This window comes from Oncorhynchus kisutch, linkage group LG29 (assembly GCF_002021735.2).
Source record: "Oncorhynchus kisutch isolate 150728-3 linkage group LG29, Okis_V2, whole genome shotgun sequence".
NCBI lineage: Eukaryota > Metazoa > Chordata > Actinopteri > Salmoniformes > Salmonidae > Oncorhynchus > Oncorhynchus kisutch.
This window is the reverse complement of record NC_034202.2, coordinates 29,878,394-29,897,328: the sequence shown is the minus strand read 5'-3', so window position 1 is coordinate 29,897,328 and position 18,935 is coordinate 29,878,394. Positions and strand designations below refer to the sequence as shown.

The window sequence follows — 18,935 nt, the reverse complement described above, 5'->3', positions numbered from 1 at the left end:
GTACATTATTTTCTTTAGGAATGTAGTAAAGTAAAAGTTGTAAAAAATATAAATAATAAAGTACAGATATCCCCAAAAATGACTTAAGTAGTACTTTCAAGTATTTTTTTACTTCACCATTGGCCAAAATAGTTGGGGTTAGGGGAAGGGTTAGCTAACATGCTAAGTAGTTGCAAGTGTAACGGATGTGAAACGGCTAGCTTAGTTAGCGGTGGTGCAGCGCTAAATAGCGTTTCAATCGGTGACGTCACTTGCTCTGAGACCTTTAATTAGTATTTCCCCTCGCGGCTTTTGTGGAGCAATGGGTAACGATGCTTCGTGGGTGACTGTTGTTAATGTGTGCAGAGGGTCCCTGGTTCGCGCCCGGGTATGGGCGAGGGGACGGTCTAAAGTTGTTACACAATGTAGAAAGTAGTTGATAAAATGCTAAAGTTGTCTGGTGAGATTCAAACTCCCAACCTTTGGGTTGCTAGATGTTCCTGTTATACGCCCACCTTGACCAACCACCCTACTTTAGTTTTTGCCTTAAGTGACAATCTGTCTCATGCAACCATACCAAATGTAACATATACACATTTGAGTGTTCCAGATTTACATTTACTATATTACGTCTAGTCTATGAGACCAGGCTGCACATCGGGGTATGGCTATTCACACTTTTTCTGTCTGTGTATTACATTTACTTGGGGGCCAATCACAACACTGCTTGATGTTTGAGATGCGCCATGCAGTCTGACTAATCTATTGCAACCGCAACTACGGACCGATAAGTGCAATTGATAATTATTCATAACGAATTCAAGTTGACTGGCCTCTGTGTCGCTTGACAGCTTCTAGAAACTTTGGAGGGACATTTTTCTAAATTGGTGGTGACACAAGACCACGGAACGCTTGCACGGGTTTTTGAGTATTCTTGACCACTGCAGGCTAATCAAAATATACATGTAATTTATTTTACTGCCACCCTCTCTTAAAAAAAACACGTGACAACTGCAATCACTGCATTCCTGCGAGTCCAGGTTTAGGAATTGTCACACATTTGCAAGTATCGGCTACCTTGTTTCAGTCGATCCTGGGACAAACGCGGTGTGGCTGGATGTTGCAGGCGGTGAGTCAGTGAGCGCGAGGACCAAGTACCTCTACGAAGTCCCCAACTCCCGACCTATCTTACCTGATGCCGTGCATGATGATTGTCCTTGGAATACTTATGAATGTCCTCAGTCATGGTAAGCGAAATTCGACACACTCAGCCACAAATAGTATTTTTTTTCTCCATCTTGTACTTGTGTATTCTGAATTGGTAAAAAAATTACCCAGCGCATTTTGCACTTCAATGTGCACCTCGTTGAGAAAATCCAGTCTTTCCTAAACTGTTACGCTGTAAAAGCCTTTAACACCATTTCTGGTTGTCTGTCACTTTCGAATATAGGGGTTCAACCGACGGACAGTCGGTCAGGGGACACATTTTTTCTAAGGGATCTCCAGAGATCATAATTGCGGTGCTTCTATTTCCAAATATAGCAGGTCAATGGTTCAGAAAGCACTCATTGGATGAGACAAAAAGTTAAATAGGCTACAATGGTTTTACTTTACTTTTTAACAATGCAGGCCTGGCTAGAGTATTGACAATCCTTTATAGTAAGACGATATGAATAATTTACAGTAGGCTAGGCTGATTATTAGTCTTAGCTAAACCAATATCAATTTAATTTAAGCCCATATATATATATATATATATATATATATATATATATATATATATATATATATATATCAATAAGCTTTATAATTTGTACTCTTTTTAGGAGCAATATGGATAAGTGTCACATTTTTTAAAAGGAAATTGCACTTAAGAATTGCATAAAGTGTTGTCCTTAGTTTCAAGTTCATGATGCCTATACAAAATTGCATTCACTATTGTGCTCATTTTAATTTAGCATATTCTATGTCTAGGAAACTCATGTATGTGTCCCCTCTTTCTATTGGTGACAAATTAGCTATATATTTAATTGCTGGTCCTATAAAACGTCATCTTTCATACCAAGACTCTGTACCTGAAACGGAAGCACTTAAATCAAGGCATGCGAGAGAGCGAGATGGGGTGATCTATGGTTATAGATATAGTTATGACCATAGCTCGATGACATCATTTTGAAGGTTTATCCTGCCCTTATCCTTACACAACCACACAGGAACAAGTGTTCTGCCTCATCCTTTAACCGTTTTACCCTGCTTTTCTGTCTTGTTTTCATGGCGTTGTTTTACTGATCTAGATAGATACCAGATAGATATCAACATTATACACCTACCTTAGTTAATTGTGATGTATTGGAAAAACCACTGGCTTGCTCTTCCAAGACAAATTCTCACAAAGGTGTGAGCCAGAAGGCTGGTATAATTAAGCAATAAGGCCCGAGGGGATGTGGTATATGGCAAATATGTTATGTATGAAGCAACGCAGAGTGCTAGGAGACAGCCCTTAGCCGTGGTATATTGGCCATATATCACAAACCCAGAGGTGCCTTATTGCTATATTATAACCTTGTTACCAACATAATTAGATTAGTAAAAATACATGTTTTGTCATACCCATGGTATATGGTCTGATATACCACGACTTTCAGCCAATATGCATTCAGGGCTCGAACCACCCAGTTTATAAAACAATTTAACTGCATTCTGCCATGAGGCCTGCTCTTATTGTATTGTGACTTAAAGAGAAAGGGGATACCTAGTCAGTTTCACAACCTAATGCATTCAACTGAAATGTGTCTTCCGCATTTAACTCAACCCCTCTGAATCAGAGAGGGGGAGCAGGGGTGCAGTTGTTGGGGTTAACTGCCTTGCTAAGGGCAGAATGGCAGATTTGTCCACCTTGTGGATTTGAACCAGCAACCTTTTGGTTACTGGCCCAATGCGCTTAACCACTACTACCTGCCACCCCAAAACAAACTTACTTGGTAGCACTGCTATCAGGCGCTTGCCAGACGGATCGTTTAGATTGTGGCTATGAATACAGCCCGGTGAAGAATGCATTATAATGACCCAATAAATCATCATAAATCACATCCCTTCAACATTCACATATTTCAGAGTATTCAAATTGCTGTGTTTGTTCAGGACGTTTCTCTTGGAATGATTACAATTTGTCTTGAACAATAAACCATGTTGTCGTTGTCATTATTCTTTGATCTGGAAATGTCACTACCCTACTCTGAGATCAATATAATAAAGTTAGAAGTATGCTTGAATCAAACTTAGAATCCCTCCAAACGGGAAGGCACGTCACCGTGCTTCGACTAAACTCAGCCCCCACATGCATCCCGGGCTGTGCATTCCCATTGGCCATGGCCACCATCCCACTTCTGATGCCAATATAGCAAACAGCGGGAGTGGGGTGCAAACCCGTGTCACTGGTGTAAAATGCAAACACCAAAGGCAAGTTCGCACCAATACGGTTAACCCAGTTGTAATGTGGGGCCTCTGGAGTGGAGCAGTGGTCTAAGGCTCTGCATCACAGTGAAGCTGTGCCACGAGAGATGCTGGTTTGAGTCCAGGCTCTGTTGCAGCCGGCCGCGACCGGGAGACCCATGGGGCGGCGCACAATTGGACCAGCATCGTCCGGGTTAGGGGAGGGTTTGGCCGGCAGGGATGTCCTTGTCCCATCACGCACTAGCAACTCCTGTGGCGGGCCGGGAGCAATGCACGCTGACATGGTCGCCAGGTGCACGGTGTTTCCTCTGACACATTGGTGCGGCTGGCTTCCGAGTTAAGTGGGCATTGTGTCAAGAAGCAGTGCGGCTTGGTTGGGTTGTGTTTCGGATGACACACGGCTCTCAACCCTCGCCTCTCCTGAGTCCGTACGTGAGTTGCTGTGATGAGACAAGATTGTAACTACCAATTGGATACCACGAAAAAGGGTAAAAATAACAAAAATTAAAATAAAGAATAACCTCACAACTCTACCACCTTTGTTTACAAAGTCCTGCTCCACAAACTTCAGACTTCCCTAACATCACTGTTAAGATTTGAAATGACAAGTTATCAAACCCGTTCACAGGGTTGGTTAACTTTGGACACTCCTTTGGTGTCTTGAGAGGAAGGTATCTTCCTTGCACCTTATGTTTGGAATGATCGACAATACACTTAGGGGATATTTTTACTGAAATATGTGTCAGTTTTTTATGATTATGTTTTCTTTTCTTGTGTTGTGTATAATGTTGATTTTATTGTGTATATGAATGTGTAGTTTTAATGAGTATATTGTATTTTGATGTGTATTGTGGTGCTGTATAGGGCTTATCTGGAAAAGAGACCTTGGTCTCAGCATCGACTCCCTGTCAAAATGAAAGGTTAAATAAAAGTACAGTCAGAACAACAACACAACAACACTACCACCTCAGTACACCGTCAGAATAACACCACAACAACACTACCACCTCAATACAGTCAGAATAACACCACAACAACACTACCACCTCAGTACACCGTCAGAATAACACCACAACAACACTACCACCTCAATACAGTCAGAATAACACCACAACAACAATACCACCTCAATACAGTCATAATAACACCACAACAACAATACCACCTCAGTACACAGTCAGAATAACACCACAACAACACTACCACCTCAATACAGTCAGAATAACACCACAACAACAATACCACCTCAGTACATAGTCAGAATAACACCACAGCAACACTACCACCTCAGTACACAGAATAACACCACAGCAACACTACCACCTCAGTACACCGTCAGAATAACACCACAACAACACTACCACCTCAATATAGTCAGAATAACACCACAACAACACTACCACCTCAGTACACCGTCAGAATAACACCACAACAACACTACCACCTCAATACAGTCGGAATAACACCACAACAACAATACCACCTCAGTACACAGTCAGAATAACACCACAACAACACTACCAACTCAGTACACAGTCAGAATAACACCACAACAACACTACCACCTCAGTACAGTCAGAATAACACCACACCAAAACTACCACCTTAGTACTCCATCAGAATAACACCACAACAACACTACCACCTCAGTACACAGAATAACACCACAGCAACACTACCACCTCAGTACAGCGTTAGAATAACACCACAGCAACACTACCACCTCAGTACAGCGTTAGAATAACACCACAGCAACACTACCACCTCAGTACAGCATCAGAATAACACCACAGCAACACTACCACCTCAGTACACAGTCAGAATAACACCACAGCAACACTACCACCTCAGTACACCGTCAGAATAACACCACAGCAACACTACCACCTCAGTACACAGTCAGAATAACACCACAGCAACACTACCACCTCAGTACACCGTCAGAATAACACCACAGCAACACTACCACCTCAGTACACAGTCAGAATAACACCACAGTACACCGTCAGAATAACTCCACAGCAACACTACCACCTCAGTACACAGAATAACACCACAACAACACTACCACCTCAGTACAGTCAGAATAACAACACAGCAACACTACCACCTCAGTACACCGTCAGAATAACAACACTACCACCTCAGTACACAGAATAACACCACAACAACACTACCACCTCAGTACACCCTCAGAATAACACCACCTCAGTATAGTCAGAATAACACCACAACAACACTACCACCTCAGTACACAGAATAACACCACAGCAACACTACCACCTTAGTACTCCATCAGAATAACACCTCACCAAAACTACCACCTTAGTACTCCATCAGAATAACACGACACCAAAACTACCACCTTAGTACTCCATCAGAATAACACCTCACCAAAACTACCACCTTAGTACTCCATCAGAATAACACCACAGCAACACAACCACCTCAGTACACAGTCAGAATAACACCACAGCAACACTACCACCTCAGTACACAGAATAACACCACAGCAACACTACCACCTCAGTACACCGTCAGAATAACACCATAGCAACACTACCACCTCAGTACACCATCAGAATAACACCACAACAACACTACCACCTCAGTACACCGTCAGAATAACACCACACCAACACTACCACCTCAGTACACCATCAGAATAACACCACAACAACACTACCACCTCAGTACTCCATCAGAATAACACCACAGCAACACTACCACCTCAGTACACAGAATAACACCACAGCAACACTACCACCTCAGTACACCGTCAGAATAACACCATAGCAACACTACCACCTCAGTACACCATCAGAATAACACCACAACAACACTACCACCTCAGTACACCGTCAGAATAACACCACACCAACACTACCACCTCAGTACACCATCAGAATAACACCACAACAACACTACCACCTCAGTACTCCATCAGAATAACACCACAGCAACACTACCACCTCAGTACACAGAATAACACCACAGCAACACTACCACCTCAGTACACCGTCAGAATAACACCATAGCAACACTACCACCTCAGTACACCATCAGAATAACACCACAACAACACTACCACCTCAGTACACCGTCAGAATAACACCACACCAACACTACCACCTCAGTACACCATCAGAATAACACCACAACAACACTACCACCTCAAGTACACCATCAGAATAACACCACAACAACACTACCACCTCAGTACACCGTCAGAAAAACACCACACCAACACTACCACCTCAGTACACCATCAGAATAACACCACAACAACATACTGTAAGTGTGTCTTGTCAATATCTCTTAAAGTCAAACCTGTTACAGAAAAGTAGACTAACATAAGCAGCGGCAGTGTGTGTCCGTCGTATCCGATGAGGACTTTCTTTGTATCTATTTGTTGTTGTTGTTAAACAGTAATCTGACATTCTGCATTCATACAGGCAGGCCAATTCTGATCTTTTTTTCCCACTAATTGGTCTTTTGACCAATCACATCAGATCTTTAAAGATGAGATATTTTTCTGAGCTGATCTGATTGATCAAAAGACCAATTTGTTTAAAAAAACATCTGAATTGGGCTGCCGGTCTAAACGCAGCCGTAGTGACTAAAAATCCCATCCGTAAACCCCTTTGTCTATCGCAGACAGGACATGTCAAATCTTGGTTTGGTGGGGCGCGCACACACACTGTGATACGATTACTTCACTGCACGCTACCAGGAGCCATGTACAATATGCACTAATCTCTGGAGATTGATACACAGAATGATGTCACCTTTAAAGAGTGCCATCAAAGACTTCTTGGACACCACTGAGTCACAAACTGGGTGGCAGCTGGCAGTAATGTTGATATGATGTGTAGACCAATAAACGCAGATGTTTGAAAATGAGTTAACCAGTAGAGAGAAAAAGACATACAGTCAGGCATTCAGTCGATAGAGGGAACGTTTGCGTTGTGTATTTTGTTGATAACCTTGATTTGGAACTCTATCCATGGTTGGGAGGGTAGCCCAGAGTGGCTGTGTGTGTGTGTGTACCTTCTGTGTGTGTCTTGCATTTGTATGTGTTTGTGCGTCAGGTGTTTTCTGAGAGATGTTTTGCCATCTTTGCGTGTATGTATTTGTGCACATCACACACTGCTCACAGTTTAGGCCTAGGTGAGTATTTGTGCGCTCTTGTGAGTGTGTGCCAGTATTTGGCTATGCATGACCCCCCCCCCCCCACAAGATGCACCCTGCATTCCCTGCCCTATCAAGGGCTGCTGTAATGTCTTGGCCAGTCTTATTAAAACCACAAGTCTTGTATGTATAACACTTAAAAGAGCACAAGACCAACTTCCACAAATCCCAGTAGATGTATTTTCATGTTCCTTTTCATCTGACTAATCATTGCATATTTCCTCCCCTTTTTTTAAAGACCGTTAGGAACACAAAGTAAAGGAGTAATGATCTTTTTACCCTTCCTCTTATCTCTGTCCCTCTTATCTTCATCCTTCCGTCTTTCTTTGTCGGTATGAATAAGCAAATAGGCCATATTGGCTTTGCCTGTAAAATAAAATGAATGATCAGTGATTACAGGATGCGGTTTTCTTTTCCATTCAATCATTTTTCAACGTCCTTATGGTTCAGGTCAAAATGACAAAACAAATGATCTACCTTTTGTGTATATGTCTACAGGTTTAATGACTTTACTTTGCTTTTCTTTTTGAAACCAAATAACTCAACTCACCCTAGGTATTTGAAGGCTTTGCTATAAGAGGAAGGACTGCTTGTTCTGCTCATTATTGTATATCTGTGTCTTTCCCCACCACAAAGAGTTGTTATTGAAACCTCATACCGACCTTGTAGCCCTGTGATATGTCAACCCCGGGAGTGGGAACCTCTGAAGTGGACCCTCCCAACATGTTTGTCATCATCACCACTTTACAGAGTTCACTAAAGTTGGGCGAATTTCTTTCATTTTGTTTCTCTTTCACCATATGTTTGTAGCAGTTATTATCCAATAGTCAACCCTCAATTACTCCAGAACAACAAGGCTGATGTGCACTGAGCATATTAGATCCTGGAAACTCCTCCAGTGTTTCCATGTTACCAAAATGCCTCCTAAGGAATTGTTGTAGACGAGAGAAGCTAGATGGTGGAATCAACAGGTTGCAGAACTACTCCTTTTTTCAATTGTTATTTTATTTATTTCACCTTTATTTAACCAGGTAGGCTAGTTGAGAACAAGTTCTCATTTGCAACTGCGACCTGGCCAAGATAAAGCATAGCAGTTCGACACAAACAACAACACATAGTTACACATGGGAATGAACAAAACATACAGTCAATAATACAGTCAAAAAAAATTAAACAAAGTATATATACAGTGAGTGCAAATTAGGTCAAATAAGGGAGTTAAGCATGCCTATTTAAGATGGTGAGGAAGGCACTTTTAAAGAATAACCAGGCATCCTCTACTGTCGGGATGAGGTCAATGTCATTCCAGGATACCCCGGCCAGGTCGATTAGAAAGGCCTGCTCGCAGAAGTTTTTAGGGAGCGTTTGACAGTGATGAGGGGTGGTCATTTGCTCACAGACCCATTACGGATGCAGGCAATGAGGCAGTGATCGCTGAAATCTTGGTTGAAAACAGCAGAGGTGTATTTGGAGGGTGAGTTAGTTTGGATGATATCTATGAGGGTGCCCGTGTTTACGGATTTGGGGTAATATCTGGTAGGTTCATTGATAAATTGTGTGAGATTGAGGGCATCAAGCTTAGATTGTAGGATGGCTGGGGTGTTAAGCATGTCCCAGTTTAGGTCACCTAGCAGCACGAGCTCAGAAGATAGATGGGGGGGGGCAATCAAATCACATATGGTGTCGAGGGCACAGCTGGGAGCAGAGGGTGGTCTATAGCAAGCGGCTACGGTGAGAGACTTGTTTCTGGAAGGTACATTTTTAGAAGTAGAAGCTCAAATTGTTTGGGTACAGACCTGGATAGTAAGACAGAACTCTGCAGGTTATCTTTGCAGTAAATTGCAACACCGCCCCCTTTGGCAGTTCTATCTTGTCGGAAAATGTTATAGTTAGGAATGGACATTTCAAGGTTTTTGGTGGTCTTCCTAAGCCAGGATTCAGACATGGCTAGGACATCCGGATTGGCAGAGTGTGCTAGGGCAGTGAATAAAACAAACTTAGGGAGGAGGCTTCTAATGTTAACATGCATGAAACCAAGGCTTTTACAGTTGCAGAAGTCAACAAATGAGAGAGCCTGGGGGATGGGAGTGGAGGTAGACACTTGCAGAGCCTGGATTAACCTCTACATCACCGGAGGAACAGAGGAGGAGTAGGATCCCTCTGTGACTAGTCAGTGTAGTTTTTTTTTGTGTGTTTAACTTACTGTGTATGGGTAAGAATGGATGAATAAATAAATGTGTGTGAACTTCAAATGATGTGGAACAGTGTATGTGTTGATATGTGGTTTGTGGCTGCTCTTATGACATTAACCTCAAGCGGGTCACTGAGCTAGAAAGCCATCAGCTTTGCCTCACAAATTCTATAACTCGCCCCACTGAGAAATCAATAGAGCGCATTAAGCCTTACATATCACAGGTATTCATCTCTCCTCCTCACTCTTAAGATGTTCAGTCCTTTCCTCTTACGCCTTACCTTTCCCCCATCACACCCCTCCCTCCCTCCACCCATTTTGTCGTCAGTGAAACTGCCCAATGTAGCGTGGCGACTGTTCATCATTGTGTCAATAAAGAACGCTCAAGTCATTATCATAATTATCACTTCTCTGCCTGACAAGATTTAACCAAGCTGGTCTGTACCTGATATGGGTTGTAATGATGTGTTTGTGTATTAAGATAGGCCCTCTGAAACAAAAGTTGCTGATGGTGTCTATCTTGGGCCTGGTCAGCCTTAGGGAGCGTACATGCTGGAGTAGAGAGTAATGAACAAACCACTGTCCATAATGGAGATTACTGGCAGGCTGTTTAATTGCACAACCTAAGCCGGGGGCCATGCCTGCTTTTCTGTGATTCTACTTTATTATGAGGTGTGTGTGTGTGTGTGTGTGTGTGTGTGTGTGTGTGCCACATCTCCTAATACTCCTCATCCACCACATTTTTCACGGGGACATGAACATGGCAGTAGCTAAAAGACAACAATAACAATGTCTTCTCCAAATTGACGAGTTAAACTCTTTGGGAATTAATGTTCTTCACGTTTCAATTTATTCAATAACTTCTCTCTGTAACCAGAAGACTTTGAAAAGGGCAGCGCTCTCATCTGTATGAACATGCTGGCTGCCCCACAGGACTCCATATTCCCCAACATACCAAATGAGCTTAGAATGCATGTGATTTATTCCATTGACTGTGCTTCATTAGGACGTATATGGCATTTTAGATGTTCATAAAAATTCACATTTTGCAGTTAGTTTAATATTAATGTATTTAAGTGCTTGGTGTCCTTAATATGATCCGTTACACTTACATTCTGGATCTCATTACCATATAATGTTACATGGCTCGTGGTCCTGTATCTTGCTGGGAGAGCCAGAGTTTAAGCTCTTGCCTTGCCAGTCTCGTCTGCAAGGGTCCCCTGCCTGCAATGACGGACCGTATCCCTCTGGTTTTGATGTGTCTCCTGCCCGATTGAGATGTGGACCTCATGGGGCGTCTGTGATTGTAACCACACGCCACTGGAATCTGATTTCAGCTGTACTGTGCGCTCCCAGCCAGCATGGGCTTAATTGAAGCGTGTGACCATTTAATCAGGATGCCCCTTAGTGTGTGTGTGTGTGTGTGTGTAGGAGCGTGTGTGTGTGGGCCTATAGCTATATACATGGTTTGTTTGTTTGCAGGTATGTGTGGGTGTGAGCAAGAGAGAGAAAGAGTCTGAATAACATGTTGAATGAGGATATAGCTGCAAATCCGGATCCCATTTGTAGTCGGACCTTTAAAACCATCTGGGAAAAAGCTGCATTTGCCACTTGGCAAAACATTTTTCAATACTACCATGAATGAGCTGAATTGAAGTTCCCCTTAACTGAACAGTTGTGAATTAAACAACGTTGCTATCCACTCTTTTACTTAACCTCTTCATCTGTGACTCTGCCTGACCTTTATCCTGACAACTGATGGGGCTGTCAGTTCTTCACAGAACATAATCAATACTCTAAAGTGTTTTGTACACTGTCACTCGACTCCATCTCTGACGTCTACACTGTCACTCGACTCCATCTATAACTGGTCAGGACCACCGGTGACCAACTATAATCATGTTCCCCATCCTCCACCTCTTCCAGGCAGCGTGCTGTCAGGCTCCATAGACTGTCAGGAGGCTGAGCGAGGCTGTGTACAGGATCAGGACTGTACGGCAGTGTACAGGGTGCTGGAGTACTGTGCTGCTGAGGAGGCTGTGTCGCCCCTGGGCCCAGACTCCCGGGGGGAGTGTCTGGAGGCCCAGAGCGCCCTGCAGCAGTACCGCCCCCTCCAGGCCTGCAAGTGCCAGCGCGGCTCCCGCCGGGAGGAGCTGTGCCTCAGGGTCTACTGGACCGTCAGATTCGCTGGTGAGTTTCACTGTGTGTGTTTTTTGTATTTTTATGTGTTTCATTGTATCTCTGTGTATGTGAGATGTTTTTCTCTTGAATGTCTTTGTGTTGTTGCTGCAGTGTATAATGAGTACGAGGTGTCTCCGTATGAAGATCTGGAGGTGGAGTTTGTGAGGCACATAGAGATGTCACGCATGGCCTCCATCATGGCAGGTACTGCTTCACACCCGTCACTACACAGCTCGCTCTTATTGGAACATCTGCCTCCTCTCTGAAGAATGACTAGGACAGTCTGGGATGTCCAGAATCATGTATTTCATGATTTTGTCTTCCTTTCTCTCTTATTCATTGCCCCCTTTTTCCAAACCCCCACCTTCCTCCATTCTCCTCTCTGTTTTCTTCCTCTCCTCACCCTACCACTCCTCCCTCCACCCAGCCTCCTCTTTTCCTCTGGATGGGCAGAACCAGTGTCTGAAAGCAGCCCAGGACTGTGGTCTGTATGAGAAGTGTGGTTCTCTGAGGTCGGAGTATGTTGTAGCCTGCACCAAGCGGGCTCCGGGCTCCGACGGCAGCTGTAACAGACAGAAGTGCCACCGGGCACTGCGGCGCTTCCTGGAGCGGGTACCAGAGGAGTACAGCTTCGCCCTGCTATTCTGTCCCTGCTCTGATGCCCTCTGTGGGGAGCGCCGGCGGAAGACCATCGTACCATCGTGTTCCTATGAGGAGAGAGACAGCAAACCCAACTGCCTCAGCCTGCAGGGCTACTGTGCCAGGGATGAGCTGTGTAGGTGAGCTGAGCTGGTTGGGGAAACATGGTTTCTGGGAGGTGTGTGACATCAGGCTAAACTTTTCCACATTAAGTCCTGAATCGAGGCACATTAACAGTTATAATCACAATGCAAATAGGTTATAGAGTGTGAGGTTAGACAGAGGCAGAGAGGACAGGATGTATCTATTTCATCAACCATTTGAATGTTTGCAATCCTCTCAGCGCAAGAGGTTCAGACAAATAGTTACAGTACAAACAGTTCCAAGGTTTGAGTTCCCTATAGGGAAGAGGTTGTTCACTAATCTTCATCATTGATAACATCCAGAATAATAAGGACCAATGATACGTCGATAAGGCTCTGCGATGACTCAGGCTGCAGTGTTTTTATTCAACTGGCTACTCAGTGGTGTTTTGTATGATATGATACATATATATATATACAGTGGGGAGAACAAGTATTTGAAACACTGCTGATTTTGCAGGTTTTCCTACTTACAAAGCATGTCTGTAATTTGTATCATAGGTACATTTCAACTGTGAGAGACGGAATCTAAAACAAAAATCTAGAAAATCACATTGTATGATTTTTAAGTAATTAATTTGCATGACACAAGTATTTGATACATCAGAAAAGCACAACTTAATATTTGGTACAGAAACCTTTGTTTGCAATTACAAAGATCATACGTTTCCTGTAGTTCTTGACCAGGTTTGCATACACTGCAGCAGGAATTTTGGCCCACTCCTCCATATAGACCTTCTCCAGATCCTTCAGGTTTCGGGGCTGTCGCTGGGCAATACGGACTTTCAGCTCCCTCCAAAGATTTTCTATTGGGTTCAGGTCTGGAGACTGGTTAGGCCACTCCAGGACCTTGAGATGCTTCTTACGGAGCCACTCCTTAGTTGCCCTGATGTGTGTTTCGGGTCGTTGTCATGCTGGAAGACCCAGCCACGACCCATCTTCAATGCTCTTACTGAGGGAAGGAGGTTGTTGGCCAAGATCTCGCGATACATGGCCCCATCCATCCTCCCCTCAATACGGTACAGTCGTCCTGTCCCCTTTGCAGAAAAGCATCCCCAAAGAATGATGTTTCCACCTCCATGCTTCACGGTTGGGATGGTGTTCTTGGGGTTGTACTCCTCCTTCTTCTTCCTCCAAACACGGCGAGTGGAGTTTAGACCAAAAAGCTCTATTTTTGTCTCATCAGACCACATGACCTTCTCCCATTCCCCCTCTGGATCATCCAGATAGTCATTGGCAAACTTCAGACGGGCCTGGACATGCGCTGGCTTGAGCAGGGGGACCTTGCGTGCGCTGCAGGATTTTAATCCATGACGGCGTAGTGTGATACTAATGGTTTTCTTTGAGACTGTGGTCCCAGCTCAATTCAGGTCAATGACCAGGTCCTGCCGTGTAGTTCTGGGCTGATCTCTCACCTTCCTCATGATCATTGATGCCCCACGAGGTGAGATCTTGCATGGAGCCCCAGATCGAGGGTGATTGACCGTCATCTTGAACTTCTTCCATTTTCTAATAATTGCGCCAACAGTTGTTGCCTTCTCACCAAGCTGCTTGCCTATTGTCCTGTAGCCGATCCCAGCCTTGTGCAGGTCTACAATTGTATCCCTGATGACCTTACACAGCTCTCTAGTCTTGGCCATTGTGGAGAGGTTGGAGTCTGTTTGATTGAGTGTGTGGACAGGTGTCTTTTTTACAGGTAACGAGTTCAAACAGGTGCAGTTAATACAGGTAATGAGTGGAGAACAGGAGGGCTTCTTAAAGAAAAACTAACAGGTCTGTGAGAGCCGGAATTCTTACTGGTTGGTAGGTGATCAAATACTTACGTCATGCAATAAAATGCAACTTAATTACTTAAAAATCATACAATGTGATTTTCTGGATTTTTGTTTTAGATTCTGTCTCTCACAGTTGAAGTGGACCTATGATAAAAATTACATACCTCTACATGCTTTGTAAGTAGGAAAACCTGCAAAATCGGCAATGTATCAAATACTTGTTCTCCCCACTGAATATACAAACATACATAAATACAGGAAAAATCAAATATTCAGAATAATATTGCAGCACCTCGAGTCTCATGTTTCAGGTCAATGTTTTGAAAAATGTGTATTAAGAAACATTGCGGGTTCTCACACAATTCCAAGCTTGAACATTCTCCTCCTCTATGTTTTCCTGTGCTTCAGATTCTGCCTTTCGCTAGGTACTGCATCCAAAAAACATAATTGTCAAGACGCCCTCAGAAAATTACACTGCCAAGTTGCCAACCCAGTATTGGCACCTGTGTACAAATATGTTTTTCTCTTTTTGTGTGTGAATGTGTGTGTTGGTGTGTGTGTGTCTATCAGATCTCGTCTGGCTGATTTCCAGCACAACTGCCAGCCCTCGTCACATTCTCCCTCTGGCTGCATGAGAGAGAGTGGAGCCGTCTGCCTTAAGGCCTACGCCGGGCTCATAGGTGAGCTGGAGAGAGAAAGGGATTGAGGGGGAGGCAGAAAGGAGATGGAGGGAAGAGGGATTAACAACACAAGGAAGGAACAATGTTAGAGAAGAAGTGCTGAGTTGGCTTCAAGGGCCTTTTAATCAGGTCATTGTTGTTAGCTTTTGCTAACCTTAAGGTGTAGGTAGGCACTCATTTCATTGCCAATTGGCTTGTTTGGCTTTTCATCATACGCTCCAAGTTTGTATGGAAGTCAGGTCTGCTGACACATCTCTGTGAACCCAACCTGCTCCTGTGTGTGTCTTTATCAACCAGGCACCATCATGACCCCCAACTATGCCAACAATCTCAGTATGGACGTGTCCCAGTGGTGCACCTGTGAGGGAAGTGGGAACCAATGGCAGGACTGTCTGCGCATCATGAACATGTTCCACAGAAACGTCTGTCTGCGTGAGTCATACCCCCTCCCTCAATCACCCACAATGACACCCCCTACAGGCTGCTGCTGCAGCAAGAGCACTGGTCCTGTGAGCCTACTTGAAATCAGCAGATTACACAAATACATTAGCGGGCGGTCTGTAGCCCAGTAGCCCTAGAGAGCTGCTTACTTTTTCTGTATGGTATACTGTAGCCTAGTAGCCCTAGAGAGCTGCTTACTTTTTCTGTATGGTATACTGTAGCCCTAGAGAGCTGCTTACTTTTTCTGTATGGTATACTGTAGCCCAGTAGCCCTAGAGAGCTGCTTACTTTTTCTGTATGGTATACTGTAGCCCTAGAGAGCTGCTTACTTTTTCTGTATGGTATACTGTAGCCCAGTAGCCCTAGAGAGCTGCTTACTTTTTCTGTATGGTATACTGTAGCCCAGTAGCCCTAGAGAGCTGCTTACTTTTTCTGTATGTTATATGGTAGCCCAGTAGCCCTAGAGAGCTGCTTACTTTTTCTGTATGGTATACTGTAGCCCAGTAGCCCTAGAGAGCTGCTTACTTTTTCTGTATGTTATACTGTAGCACAGCGCTTAATTACAAATGTTGATCGACAGCGTTGTTAAATGAAAACGTTTTATTCACATATGATTTTACACATTGAGCAGACAACTGAGGTAAATAACGAAATAACATAATTATTTCCAAGCCTTATTAAAGAGCGACTGCCCCTTTTTTCTAGTGTCAAAATGTACTACAAGTAGTAATTGGGTTCAATTTGGTCATAAAGTCAGTCTCGTCCAAAACTGAGATGTATAAGATGATAGAAAGAAATGGTACGTCCTCAGAATGAAGGGTACTGCAACAGAATGAAGGGTACCGTAACAGAATGAAGGGTACTGTAACAGAATGAAGGGTACTGTAACAGAATGAAGGGTACTGTAACAGAATGAAGGGTACTGTAACAGAATGAAGGGTACCGTAACAGAATGAAGGGTACCGTAACAGAATGAAGGGTACCGTAACAGAATGAAGGGTACTGTAACAGAATGAAGGGTACTGTAACAGAATGAAGGGTACTGTAACAGAATGAAGGGTACCGTAACAGAATGAAGGGTACCGTAACAGAATGAAGGGTACTGTAACAGAATTAAGGGTACCGTAACAGAATGAAGGGTACCGTAACAGAATGAAGGGTACCGTAACAGAATGAAGGGTACCGTAACAGAATGAAGGGTACCGTAACAGAATGAAGGGTACCGTAACAGAATGAAGGGTACCGTAACAGAATGAAGGGTACCTTAACAGAATGAAGGGTACTGTAACAGAATGAAGGGTACTGCAACAGAATGAAGGGTACCGTAACAGAATGAAGGGTACTGCAACAGAATGAAGGGTACCGTAACAGAATGAAGGGTACCGTAACAGAATGAAGGGTACTGTAACAGAATGAAGGGTACCGTAACAGAATGAAGGGTACTGTAACAGAATGAAGGGTACTGTAACAGAATGAAGGGTACTGTAACAGAATGAAGGGTACCGGAACAGAATGAAGGGTACTGTAACAGAATGAAGGGTACTGTAACAGAATGAAGGGTACTGTAACAGAATGAAGGGTACTGTAACAGAATGAAGGGTACCGTAACAGAATGAAGGGTACCGTAACAGAATGAAGGGTACTGTAACAGAATGAAGGGTACCGTAACAGAATGAAGGGTACTGTAACAGAATGAAGGGTACTGTAACAGAATGAAGGGTACTGTAACAGAATGAAGGGTACCGTAACAGAATGAAGGGTACCTTAACAGCATGAAGGGTACTGTAACAGAATGAAGGGTACTGCAACAGAATGAAGGGTACCGTAACAGAATGAAGGGTACTGCAACAGAATGAAGGGTACCGTAACAGAATGAAGGGTACTGCAACAGAATGAAGGGTACCGTAACAGAATGAAGGGTACTGTAACAGAATGAAGGGTACCGTAACAGAATGAAGGGTACCGTAACAGAATGAAGGGTACCGTAACAGAATGAAGGGTACCGTAACAGAATGAAGGGTACTGTAACAGAATGAAGGGTACTGTAACAGAATGAAGGGTACCGTAACAGAAGGAAGGGTACCGTAACAGAATGAAGGGTACTGTAACAGAATGAAGGGTACTGTAACAGAATGAAGGGTACTGTAACAGAATGAAGGGTACCGTAACAGAATGAAGGGTACTGTAACAGAATGAAGGGTACTGTAACAGAATGAAGGGTACTGTAACAGAATGAAGGGTACCGTAACAGAATGAAGGATACCGTAGCAGAATCAAATCAAATTTATTTGTCACATACACATGGTTAGCAGATGTTAATGCGAGTGTAGCGAATTGCTTGTGCTTCTAGTTCTGACAATGCAGTAATAACCAACGAGTAATCTAGCTAACAATTCCAAAACTACTACCTTATACACACACGTGTAAAGGGATAAAGAATATGTACATAAAGATATATGAATGAGTGATGGTACAGAACTGCATAGGCAAGATGCAGTAGATGGTATCGAGTACAGTATATACAAATGAGATGAGTATTGTTGGGTATGTAAACAAAGTGGCATAGTTAAAAGTGGCTAGTGATACATGTATTACATAAAGATGCAGTAGATGATACAGAGTACAGTATATACATATGAGATGAGTAATGTAGGGTATGTAAACATTATATCAAGTAGCATTGTTTAAAGTGGCTAGTGCTATATTTCTACATAAATTTCCATTATTAAAGTGGCTGGAGTTGAGTCAGTGTGTTGGCAGCAGCCACTCAATGTTGGTGGTGGCTGTTTAACAGTCTGATGGCCTTGAGATAGAAGCTGTTTTTCAGTCTCTCAGTCTCTGCTTTGATACACCTGTATTGACCTCACATTCTGGATGATAGCAGGGTGAACAGGCAGTGGCTCGGGTGGTTGTTGTCTTTGATGATCTTTATGGCCTTCCTGTGACATCGGGTGGTGTAGGTGTCCTGGAGGGCAAGTAGTTTGCCCCCGGTGATGCGTTGTGCAGACCTCACTACTACACTCTGGAGAGCCTTACGGTTGTGGGCTGATCAGTTGCCGTACCAGGCGGTGATAAAGCCCGACAGGATGCTCTCGATTGTGCATCTATAGAAGTTTGTGAGTGCTTTTGGTGACAAGCCGAATTTCTTCAGCCACCTGAGGTTGAAGAGGCGCTGCTGTGCCTTCTTCACGACGCTGTCTGTGTGGGTGGACCAATTCAGTTTGTCCGTGATGTGTACGCCGAGGAACTTAAAACTTACTAC

The 18,935-nt window shown here is 43.6% G+C and overlaps 1 protein-coding gene across 1 annotated transcript in view; it reads left to right on the top strand.

Annotated features, from left to right (window-relative positions):
- Positions 1-680: 680 nt before the first annotated feature.
- Positions 681-18,935, top strand: part of LOC109874258 (GDNF family receptor alpha-4) — a 31,965-nt gene continuing 13,710 nt past the window's right edge. The window contains exons 1-6 of the mRNA XM_020466099.2: positions 681-1,226; positions 11,741-12,004; positions 12,107-12,199; positions 12,423-12,774; positions 15,123-15,232; positions 15,530-15,664. Of these exons, the coding sequence (XP_020321688.1) occupies positions 1,175-1,226; positions 11,741-12,004; positions 12,107-12,199; positions 12,423-12,774; positions 15,123-15,232; positions 15,530-15,664 (1,006 nt within the window). The 5' untranslated portion in view covers positions 681-1,174. The remainder of the gene's footprint in view (positions 1,227-11,740; positions 12,005-12,106; positions 12,200-12,422; positions 12,775-15,122; positions 15,233-15,529; positions 15,665-18,935) is intronic.